General features: G+C 39.9%; 1 protein-coding gene across 1 annotated transcript in view; it reads right to left on the bottom strand.

The window, feature by feature from the left end:
• LOC118837095 (60S ribosomal protein L23a-like) overlaps positions 1-11,130 on the bottom strand; it is a 42,399-nt gene extending 31,269 nt beyond the window's left edge. Inside the window, exon 1 of the mRNA XM_036744085.1 lies at positions 10,765-11,130. Coding sequence (XP_036599980.1) covers positions 10,765-11,130 — 366 coding nt within the window. The remainder of the gene's footprint in view (positions 1-10,764) is intronic.
• Between the last annotated feature and the right edge of the window lie 1,477 nt (positions 11,131-12,607).

Here is a 12,607-nt window from a genome sequence, read left to right as displayed (position 1 = left end):
TTTTGATCATGGCTTTCAGGTAGTCCAATAATTTTTAAATTATCTCTCCTGAATTTATTTTCCAGGTCAGTGGTTTTTCCAAGGAGATATTTCACATTGTCTTCCATTTTTTTCATTCCTTGGTTCCGTTTTATAATATCCTGATTTATCATAAAGTCACTAGCTTCCACTTGCTCCAATCTAATTTTTAAAGTAGTATTTTCTTCAGTGGTCTTTTGGACCTCCTTTTCCATTTGGCTAATTCTGCCTTTCAAGGCATTCTTCTCCTCATTGGCTTTTTGGAGCTCTTTTGCCATTTGAGTTAATCTATTTTTTAAGGTGTTGTTTTCTTCAGTGTATTTTTCAGTACTTTTTGGGGTCTCCTTTAGCAAGTCATTGACTTGTTTTTCATGGTTTTCTCGCATCCTTCTCATTTCTCTTCCCAATTTTTCCTCTACTTCTCTAACTTGCTTTTCCAAATCCTTTTTGAGCTCTTCCATGGCCTGGGACCAGTTCATGTTTTTCTTGGAGGCTTTTGTTGTAGGCTCTTTGACTTTGTTGTCTTCTTTAGGCTGTATGTTTTGGTCTTCTTTGTCACCAAAGAAAGAATCCAAAGTCTGAGACTGAATCTGGGTGTGCTTTCGCTGCCTGGCCATATTCCCAGTGTTTTTCAGTGGGGTATGACTGCTTGTAGACTAACGAGTTCTATGTTCCACGTTTGGGGGGGGGGAGGTGCCAGCTCTGTCACACCAGCACTACTCCTTCCCCAAGAAGCCCCAGCCCAGGCTAGGCTTAGATCTTCAACAGGCTGTGTACTCCTGCTCTGATCCGCCAGTTAATTCCTCCCACCAGGTGGGCCTGGGGCTGAAAGCAACAACAGCTGTAGCTCCCCCACCTCCGCTGCCTCCGGGACTGGAAGCCGAACCGCGAACTCCTTCCATTCCCGCAGCTTTTCCCACTAACCTTCTCTGAAGTCTTTGGTGTTTGTGGGTTGAGGAGGTCTGGTAACTGCCGCAGCTCACACATTCAGGGCACTAGGGGCCCCATCCGCCCGACTCCATGTTTGGTTGTTCTATGCCGCTCAGGCTGGGCTCTGCTCCACTCCGTTCCCAGCTCCCAGCTCCCAGCTCCGTGTGGAATAGACCTCACCCAGAGACCATCCAGGCTGTCCTCGGCTGGAGCCCTGCTTCCCTCTGCTGTTCTGCGGGTTCTGCCGTTCTAGAATTGGTTCAGAGCCATTTTTTATAGGTTTTTGGAGGGACTCGGTAGGGAGCTCACTCTAGTCCCTGCTTACCAGCTGCCATCTTGGCTCCGCCCCCAAGTCTATGTTCCTTTTTTTTATAAGCTTTTAGCACATAGTTAAAATGTTGGCCAAATAGGCTTTAGTTCTTTGTTGTAGTTCATCAAACCAGTTCTTTGGTCAAAACAAAAATATTTATCTTCTACTTTTTAACCGGTTATACTGGTCTTATTCAAACACAAACTTTCAAATATATACACACATATATGTATACACACACATATACGTATATACACACTGCAAAAAAAATTGTATAACTGAGGATGTAAGGCTTACTGCTATTATATTTCAGAACTTCAATGGAAGGAAAGTCTGGTTAGGAACTCATTTAGTTCACAAGAAAAGTAGCTTTTTTGAAATCTAAATTTGATGTTTGTGTTTATATGTGCTTTCTATGTGTAAGGTGAGAAGTTACGTGGCATAGTGGTTAGAGGGCTTCCCTTGGAGCCAGGAAACCTGGGCTCCGATAAATGCTAGAATCTTAAGAATCAACATAGACCAAGAAGGAAGTGAATGGAATAATAGCATTTTTCCTCTTTCCCTTGGAAGGCAAAAAGCACACAGGGGATTGAAAAGAAAGCTACATCAGGGAAAGAGGAAATGAGTTGTTAAGGAAGCTCTGCCCACATGAAGAAAGGGAGGAAGCTATAGATTATAGCCCATTAAACACACACAGTCAAGCCCTCCAGGCTTAGAGATGATCAACAGCTTGGCCTGGTCTTGCATATTAATGCTTCCTTTTGGTTGGATGGGCAATTTCACTTTTGGATAGCTCAAATTGTTAGGAAGTTTTTCCCTATGTGAAGTCTAAATCTACCTTTTCACAATTTTTACCATTTGCTCATGTTTTCAACCTTTGAAACCAAGCAAAATGAGTCTAATCCTTATTCCCTATGACAAACATTGAAACACTTGAAGATAGCTATCATATCCCTCCCCCTACAGCTTCACTTCTTCAAACTAAACATAGCTAGTTCCTCCCTCTAATTCTCTTATAGCATAGTCTACACTCCTACCTGGGCTGTCCTCCCCTGCAAATGTTCCAGTTTGTCAACATCCTTCCTAAAATGTGGCATCTAGAACTGAATCTAGTGCTTTTGATTTACTCTGATTAGGGATGAGTATACCAGGATTAGCATCTCTGTTATTCTACACAGAATGTTTTTTTCTTCCAGAGGCAGCGTGGCACAGATTTTGGAGTTAAGAGACCTTTGTTTGAATTCGTGCTTACTAGCTATAAGACTATAAGTATGTCATTTAAGTTGAAATTCAATTTCCTTATCTTTTAAAAACAAATAATATTGCAGCACTGCTTAACAGCATTGTTGGAAAAGGGCTTTGCAAATTCTACATGCTTTATAAATGTCAGTTATAATAATTCAGACTAGATGTTTTATTGGTTATCCTATAATAATATAATGTTTTTTGGTTATCCTATAATACTGCTTACACATTGCGACTGTAGTCCACTAAAACTCCTAGATTTAAAAAAAACATGGAATGTTGTCTAGCCATAGTTTCTTCATCTTATACTTATAGAATTAATTTTTTGAACCCAAGTGCAATACATTGAACTTATTCCTATTACGTTTCATTTTATTTGCTTCACTATACCACCCTTTTGAGAACTCTCTGGAGCCTAACTTGGTTATTCATCTTGTAAACTACTCTCTAACCTACTCTGCAATTTTGATAAGGGTAGGACATAAACGTAAATATCTCATGACTTCTCATCCAATACTCTTCCCACAGTCATCTAGACTGCCTTTCCACCTTGTTCAAAACAATAATATGATAATTTTTATATGTCTTGCTGAAAACTAGGCATACCATGGCTGTGCCTTTCCCTTGATCTATTAGTCTAATAGTATTGTAAAGAAAAAGAATATAGGAAGGAAGGAAGCAAGGAAGGAAGGAAGAAAGAAAGAAGGAAAGACAGAAAGAAGGAAAGAAAGAAAGAAAGAAAGAAAGAAAGAAAGAAAGAAAGAAAGAAAGGAAGAAAGGAGAGAGGGAGGAAGGAAGGGAAGAAGGGAGAGAGGGAGGGAGGAAGGAAGGAAGGAAGGAAGGAAGGAAGGAAGGAAGGAAGGAAGGAAGGAAGGAAGGAAAGAAAGAAGGAAACAGAAAAGTCATCCAGGGTGGTGAAGTTGAAAGCACTTTGGCTTTACAACCAGAGGACCTTGGTTCAAAACCTGGCTCCTCTATTTACTATTTATGTGTTCTTTAGCAAATCAGCCTCTCTGAGAGATGGTTTCCAAAGCTCTAAAATGAAAAGATAGGACTCCGGGACCTCTAAAGTCCCTTCTAGCTGTTAATCTACAATCTTTTGATGAAATGGAATGAGCTGGACCTTCCCTCTTCTTGATGGAGCCATGCTAGCTTCTTGTGATCCCTATTCCTTTCCTAGATGCATATTTACAAGCAATCCTTTAATAATATGCTTCAGAATTTTGTCAAGAATTAGCAATCAAAATTGCTAGTCTCTAGTTTGCATATTCTACCTTCTTTCTTTCTTTCTTTCTTTCTTTCTTTCTTTCTTTCTTTCTTTCTTTCTTTCTTTCTTTCTTTCTTTCTTTCTCTTCCTTCCTTCCTTCCTTCCTTCCTTCCTTCCTTCTTTCTTTCTTTCTTTCTTTCTTTCTGTCTTTCAGAAATTGGGGCATTTTCTTGTCTCTAATGTTATAGCACCTTTCTTGTTCTCCTTTAAATTTCAGAGATCATCCGTAAAAATCTTTTAATCCAATAGACTTTTATTCAGAGACCACAGTTAGTACAATCACAGAAAATATGCCTGTTTGAAAAGACTTATTAGCTGGCATTTTATTGTAAGATGACAGAATGACCCAGAAATCAAAGTTAAGTTATATTGAGATAACCTCCAGTACTCTACCATATTTCATCAAATTGACATAATTGACAAACTGGCATGAAATACTGAGTGTCCAAGTTACAGTGGTCCTCCATTTTATGGCTTTATTCTGTGTCTCTGAGTACATATGCTCTCAAGTTGGTAGAGCTGTAGGAAGAAGAAGTTATGACCTTGGAACCTATGTCCTAGCCATGGTTTTTAATAACCATTTTTTCCCCTTTGAATTTTTTTTTCTTTTTTGCTCTCTTTGATGCAATATAAAGAAGAGGAGAGACAATGTGATGTAGTGGAAAGATCACCAAATTTTGAGCCAAAAGACCTGGGTTCAGTTTCTTCTGCCACTGCTATTTCTGTGACCTCAGGCTATTTACCTCAACTGCTCTGGGTCTGGAACTCCTCACTTGAAAAATGAGAGGGTTGGACTAGATAATCTTTAGCTTCCTATCCAATTCTGAATTTTATGATTCTATGCATTTAAAAGGGCTCATTTAAAAAAACAGGCAGCAAGAAAAGTTTTTTTTAAGTATATGAATAGAACACTCCCTTCACCAACTCTTCCCAAAGACTCCCTTTTATTTTCCCTACTATTTCACTATTTTATACCCCATCCCTAGGAGTCAGAGGAGACATTGGTCAGAAGGGTATTCAAATAGGATTTCAAGTCCTCTATTAACATGGATGATTGAGAATTGCTTGCTTATGGATAAAAGAAGTATTTGTAAATTAAAAGAAAAAAATATTCCAGCCCAGCAGAAACATTACTTCTTCAAGCACAAAACAAAACAGACCAGTGTGATACTGTTGTAATCAACTCTCTGGATTTAGCTAGCCTCAAGTGATAAGAAAGTCCCTGGTCTAATGCCTCCAAATTTGTCAGCCCATTCTGGTGGGGATTTATCGAGGTGACCAGTCGCACTAGAAATTGGATTGCCGTCCTTGAGAGCAATAGGTTATTCCATGTAACCTCCGGTGAGTTCAGTCACTGAGCTGGCTAGAGTTGAAATAATTTAAATAGATTGCTTTTGATTTTGTCCCTGTAAACCTATTACCACCTCAATCGGGCAGGCAGTCCATTACTGTTAACTGCTTTGAAAAGTACCGAAGATAGCAAGTTTCACACGGGGAATGAGTAGTACTAACCTGGATTTTTAGAAACAAGGAATTGGCAAGAGTGCTTTATTTAATGCCTGAAAACTGAGTCAGACATTTTTCTGCCTTCCTAATTTTATTAATGTTATAAAACTAGCATTTTTCTGAAAACATTTTAACCTGAGTGCCGCCCTAGGGACTTCATTGAATCCATAGTGCTGGGGAGTGGCATTCAAATGGCTGTTTGCATTTTCCTGTTTTGGGGGGTGGGAGTGGGACTGGGGAGGGGGAAGAATCCAAATGGCTCAATGTCAGCAAGCAGCATTGCAAATAGTTTTCTCAAATTTTAAGTCCTAGCCATCCCATTATCCCTCCTTCCCTATTGTCTGTTTCCCAGCATGATGTAGCAGGGGTGCATAGGATTAATATGGAAGACCCAGGTTCTAATATCAACTCTTGCATTGAGTTCTATGGCCAAGGGTAAGTCATTTTGCTTTTGTTAACATCAGTCTTCTCATCTGAAAATGAGAGAATAATGCCTGCTACAACAATCTCAAATCCATAAGTTAACCAGCAACTTTTCTGTTAACATCAAATGCACTGATTTTTTGTAGCAGACTATTTAATCTCACGCCCGATAGAAGTCCTACCCCAATGCCACATCATGGTGTAAGGATGACCCTGTGTTCCTAAAGGCTATGCTAGTAGATTGTAAACTCTGTCAGTTTGTATCAGTTGTATACCCTGTTCTAGTTTCTAGTAATTAGCTCCTAATTAAGCCTAGGGACAATATAATGATAATACCCTTCAGGTCCAGGTGTTTTCTTCCTCTGTTCCTTTAGGGAGTTCTTATTAATGAAAAAGTTAGAATTACCAACACAATCACTCCAAGCTTCCAGTTAAGAAAACTCTAAACATTTAGGCAGGATTCTAGTCCTCTATATTTACATTTATCTCTTTCTAACTCTTGGCCTCTCTGTGATCAAGTGGGAAACGTTTGGTACAAAGAAAAAGCATAGCATATTAAAGTTTCTGTTAATAGACAGGTAAGGGATTGGAGGAGGAAGCTCTGGAGAGAGGTAACTTTGACTTGTAAACTCCCTCAGTCCTTGAAGATACAACTGGTGGTGGCAGCCGGAGTGTTTTGCTCATGGACGACTGTTACGGGCCAAGTTAGCCCTGCCCCGCTCGGACCTCCATGCCCAGGGCCTGCTGAGATAAACTCAGGGCTCTGGGATATGGGTGGAGCCAGGAGGAGAGGTCTTGCCTTTGTTGCCTCCCTAGCAATTCCAGTTCTTTGCCCTGACCTGCTTGAGCACATGGAACTTCCAGTTCTTTGCCTGGACTGCCTGACCGCAGGGAGCTTCGGGTTAGCTGTGAAGAGAAGGGGAGGAGAGTAGGCGGAGTCGGGGCGGTCCTAGTATCCAGGTGTCTTGATTTTACCTGTTCTTTCACCCACGTAACCAAAGAATGTACCTACCTCACCAAAGATATAAAAATGCTGCTTGCTGAAATAATAAATGGAGTCACTCAACACCTTTGGCTCCCGCCCCATTCATTGTCCTCGAGATCAGGCCCTTTGCTAGGCAAAGGCCTGGGTGGGAGGGCGCTAACACAGACCCCCACGATTTGGTTGCGAGGCTGGGGACTTGCAACAGACAACGGCCCTCTTCCATTTCTCCCCTCTCTTCCACAGTTCAGGCCTCCTTTCTCTTTTCCGTTTCTGTCAACACATTCTCAGATCTCCATGTCTCCACTCCTTCCTCTCTGCTGCCAAACCTGTTCTCACCTACCTCCTCTTTTTATAAAAGCTTTTCAAGGGCAGCACCAAGTTCCTCACCGAATTGGAACAGATTTCCTAATTCTGAGACACTTTAAATGAGGTTGGGAGTGATTTGGTTTATTTACTCAATCCACTCATATCCTTATACTTGAAAGTTTTTAAGTATGTTCCCATTTATCCAAATACATGTCTAAAATCTAATAACTGGCTTGGATTTCAGTACAGAGAATCTTACCATTATAAAGGTTGGATTATGGTTGGTGAAATACTTTGGTCACAGCAACTTATGAACACAGTATACTAAGTTTATAGAAGTCCTTTACTGTCCTTTACTGGTGGAGGGCCTATGTACAATGTCAGCTGGGCATGTAGTCCTTGCTGCTGGGAAGTCTGAGCCTAGTGGATCCCTCAAATTTCAGAGTTCTGAGCTGCAGTTGGGCTGATTGGGTGTCCACACTAAGTCAGGGACTAATATGGTGCACCCCCAGGAAAGGAGAGTCAGTAGGCTACTTGAGGAGGGTTAAACCAATATAGGTCAGAAAAATGAAGCAAGTTAAAGATTCCATTCCATTCAGTCCTGGGTTTGGGCCTTTGAATGGAGTCTGTACTTCTAGTCTGAGCTAGGGATTAGAAAGACCCAGTCTGAAAAACAAACAAACAAATAAACAAACAAACCCCTTACTGTTTAACTATCTTATGAAACAATGAAAATCAGTGCATTCCTTCCTTCTTCACATCTTTGTCTCATGGAATCTGTAGGTTCCTTTAAGGCTCAGCTCCTATAGGAGCCTTTGCTGATCCTCCTAGGAATCTTCCAGTAGAATTTGTTTGTTTGTTTGTTTGTTTGAGACAGAAATTATTATGTCTTTGAATCCTCAAAGTCTACCACAATTCCTTTTACAAGGTAGGTTGTTTAATACTGGTTGAATGAGTGAATGAATGTAAAGAGAGAGTGCTTCAAAAAAGAAAAAAAAGCTACTAGAAAAAAAAAGCTGCTGCTGCTACCACCACTGCTACCATAGCTAGGTGGTACGGTGGATGGAGTGATGGGCCTGGAGTCAGGAAGACCTCAGTTCAAATCTGGCCTAAAATTTACCAGCTGGTGACCCTGGGTAAGTTCCCTAACCCTATTTGCCTCAATTTTCTCATCTGTAAAATGAGCTAGAGAAGAAAATGACAAACCACTCCAGTATTTTTGTCAAGAAAACTCCAAATGGGGTCATGAAGGGTCAGACTTAACAACTATTACCATGGACACTACTATTTCTACTACTACTACTACTACTGTTTCTGTCTTCTTGGCCATCCCTCTACATCACAGATATCTCTCATAATCAGTAAATCAATAAGCGTTTATGAAATGCCTACTAAAGGGGTAGGCATTGTGCTAAGAGCTGGGAATACAAATGTAATAAATAAAATAATTCCTATTCCCAAGGAACTTAACAATCTATCGGCTGTGAAACCCTGGAATAAGTCACTTTACTTGTCAGGGACCAGGCAATTCTCTAAAATTATAAATTGTAGAGCAGGTGCTGATCTTCATTGATAAGATTTTCTTCACTGAGAGTTCTTTAAGCCATTGAAATCATTACATTCTGGTCCAAAAATTATTATTATTAAGGTGGGAATAAAAATTGTCTTTCTACTTTTTCCCTTTGGAGTTTTCTGCCCTGTTTTCATTTTACTTGGTTGTTCTGGTCCTTAAACATATTATTAGTGTGTATATTTGTATCATTAAATAATTGCAGGTGTTGAATAGCTGGTATTATGCTTCATTTACCGTTAATTTGTACCTCATGTCTATCAAATGTCCTACTTTTCTTCTCTCTTTGGATGGATTGTGGTTGTTGATCTAAAAAGAAATTGTTTATAGTGTAAAGAGAATGTGTTTGAGGGATATGCTTGTATTATTTAATAGAATCAGATTTATAACTGAAGAGACCTTGGATATCGTTTACTATTTGCTAGAAATAATTCCTTATTTTCTAGATAAGGAAAGTGTGGTCCAGAGAGGGAAGTGACTTCTTCAGGGCAACATTGGTCCTAAGCAATAGAGCTGGGATTTGAGTGGACTCCAAATCCACTGTTCTTTCCATTAAACCATTTAGTTTGTTCATCTATTTGCTGATTTTTATTGTCATGGGGCAGCTAGGTGGCCCATGCTAGATAGAGCACTGGTGGGACCCAAGTTCATATCTGGCCTCATACATTTACTAGCTGTGTGACACTTGGCAAGTCATTTAATTCTGTTTGCCTCAGTTTCTCATCTGTAAAATAAGCTGGAGAAGGAAATGTCAAACCACTCCAGTATCTTTGCCAAGAAAACCCTAAATGGGATCAGGAAGAGCCAGACACAACTGACATGACTGATCAACAACCACAACATTATTATTAATTATTATCTTTATAAAGAAAGGTTTGAGTTTCCTAAACTGGTACTTATTCACCAAATACAGGTGGGATCCACAGTGGTTATTTTGGAACAACATGAATGTAAAGTGTCAGGGACAGTCTTCTGTAACCAAGTGTTGCCCCAGATAGATTGGCCTCTCTTGGCTTGGATAAGTTAAATGTTACTTAGAGGTGCTTTGCTCTTTACTGATAGAAGTTGGATGGGGGAAGGTTGAGAAACTGTAGACATCTCATCTTAATGGTCTAAAGAGGTGGCAAGGTGAAAGGGAAGGGACATTGAATGTCAATTTGAATGGACTTGAATTTCAATCCTGGTTCTGCTACTTAATACTTGTGTGACCTTGGGCACATCACTTCCCCTCTCTGGCTTCAGTTTCCTCATTTGTAAAATTAAAGGGTTGGACCAGATCTTTAACATCTTTTCCAGCTTTGGCATCCTGTACACTCCAAGATCCTTTCCAGCTCAAAATCCTGTTGCTAAGGCATTCTGGGCAAATGTAGACACCCTACATCTGAAAGTCTTATCTGGTACTTATCAGCCTTTTTGGACAATATAGTGTGCAATTGGATTTAATGTTAGTTTATGCAAGGCTAATTTAAAAAGCTAAAGCAACCAAATCTATTAAATGGGATTTTATTTGATTAATAAAAATGCTAGATTGTTTTAGGATTGAATAAATATAAAATGTTAATTGGATATAAAATGCTTATTTATGTGATTATAGGCATTGCCATAAAACTATAGGACAGTTATTATTGTTTAATATTGCTTTAATTAGAACAGATCTTTCATTGTCTATACAAAATGTGTGGGTTTTTTAGCTTTTTATTTTTATTTTTTTGCCCATACAAAGTTAGAGGAGAATATGGGCTCATCACCTCCTGTAGTCTGTCAGGAATCACCCTGAGATTCAAAGGAAGTCAAAGGTCAGAATAAAATAGAGGAAATTTTTCCTTAGAGCAAGGGTTAAATGGCTAAACTATATTTTGGGGTCACAGTGATTTAAGGAGCTGTCATGAAACATCAAAGCAAGAAATGTGGGAGAAAAGATATGTCTTATTATTATCTTAAATTTTTTAGTATTAATAGAGAAAAATAAATTACTAGCACTCATAAGAACTACCACTAGACCAGTTTAAGAGCAAATCCTGAGATAACACATTTATTTTTTATTTTTCTTTAATACTGGAAATACTTTTTATTGTAGGTAGAGTAGGATAGCTGGACATAGTTTAGATGATTCCAATTTTGTTGGCAACTTCTAAAGCATCATAGTCTGGAGCAAGTCAGCCATAAGCCTTCTTCTCTCCATCAGGCCGGATTAGTGTGTTGACCTTGGCCACGTCGATGTCATGCAGCTTCTTTACCCCCTGTTTGATCTGATGTTTGTTGGCCTTGACGTCCACAATGAAGACTAGGGTGTTGTTGTCCTCAATATTCTTCATAGCAGGCTCAGTGGTCAAGGGGAACTTAATGATGGCATAGTGATCAAGCTTATTTCTCTGAAGGGCACTTTTCCAAGGGTATTTGGGCTGCCTTTGGAGTCTTAGTGTCTTAGGTTGCCAAAGGGTAGGGGATGTTCGGATCTTCTCTTTGTGGCTATGGACACCCTTCAATGCTGCTTTCTTGGCCTTCACGGCCTTGGACTTAACTTCTGTCTTGGTGGGGACAACGGCTTCCTTCGTCACCTTTGGCGCCATCTTGGGGGAAAGGTGAGATCACACATTTAAAACTGGAAGCCCAACCCCTTCTTTTATTATAGATGATAGAACTGACTCCCAAAGAGGTTTAATGAATGGCTTGTCCAAGATTATACAGCTAGTAAGCAAAACTAACAGTTGAAGCCATGTCTTCTGATACCAAGACATCCTAATCAAATGCTGAACATCCAGGGCATACTCTAAAATCTTCAGAGGAGGGAGCTCCACAGTTTCTTTTCTTGGTGTAACCTAAATGCTTACTTCACAGGTGCCTGCTACCTGTTCTGTTTATTGCCCATTGTTCATTGGTCTTTGTCCTAGCCTTCTCAGAGACAAGAACATTTATAAGGCCATCCTTTAGATTTTGACTGCTTGAGGGCAGAGATTGTCATTTACCTCTCTTGATATCTCCAGCCCAGTGCCTGGCACATAGTAAATGCTTAATAAATTATTATTGACCGACTGACATTTAGTCAATGAGTATACATTGAAATATATTAACCCTTGCCCTGAAGAAGTTTATGTTCTAGATCAATGAGCCAGATGGTACAAGAGGACCTTCTCATTTGCTATGACAAACTCAGAGGACGCATTTCATCATGATTCAGTGGATAGAGTGCCAGGTCTAGAGTCAGGAAGACTTATCTTCCTGAGTTCGAATGTGACCTCAGATACTTCCTAGCTATCTGACCCTGGGTACGTCCCTTCATCCTGTTTGCCTCATTTTCCTCATCTGTAAAATGAGCTGGAGAAGGAAATGGCAAATCACTCCAGTTTCTGTCAGGAAAACTCCAAATGGGGTCATGGAGAGTCAAACATGACTGAACAACAACTGCAAGTATAAGAAAAAGGAAGAGAATCTTATGAGAGTAGGAATCTGATCTACTTTTCTCCCTTAAACAGGCTTAAACTCTTCTGCTTTTTCTTTCTCCCTTTGGTTTTTCTCTTCTCACCTTCTTGGAATTTGGAGCAGCAGGGAATGGCTGAGGGGACGTTGGTTTGGGCTGAATTTGTAGCCCTACCGACAAGTCCTAATTCTCAAATTATGTAACTAGTGGCATCACACACATGGGACTGGCAAAAGTCACCAGAAGTCAATAGGAGAATGACTTGAAAATTGAATGCTCTCTCGCACTTTGTTACTTGGTGTCCCTGAAGATTTTTGTCACCAACGCCTCCCATCAACACTCCAGGAAGGAAGCTCAATGAGCTCCATGCCCTCAGACGTCTCCTCTGAGGCTCTATCAGACTGAATTTTTGACTAGTATGGTAGACTTTCTGCTTCAGTGAACAACAAAGACCAAAATGGTGAGAACGATGTGGGGCCCTGTGAACATAAAACTGTCAGGATATCATCCTTGTTGTTTTTCAGTTATTTAGTGATGTCTGACTCTTTGTGACCCCATTTGGGGTTTTCTTGGCAAAGATACTGGAGTACTTTGTCATTTTTTTCTTCAGCTCATTTTACAAAAGAGAA

The sequence above is a fragment of the Trichosurus vulpecula genome, chromosome 2, assembly GCF_011100635.1.
Source record: "Trichosurus vulpecula isolate mTriVul1 chromosome 2, mTriVul1.pri, whole genome shotgun sequence".
Taxonomy (NCBI): domain Eukaryota; kingdom Metazoa; phylum Chordata; class Mammalia; order Diprotodontia; family Phalangeridae; genus Trichosurus; species Trichosurus vulpecula.
This window is presented reverse-complemented; position numbering and strand designations above follow the sequence as displayed.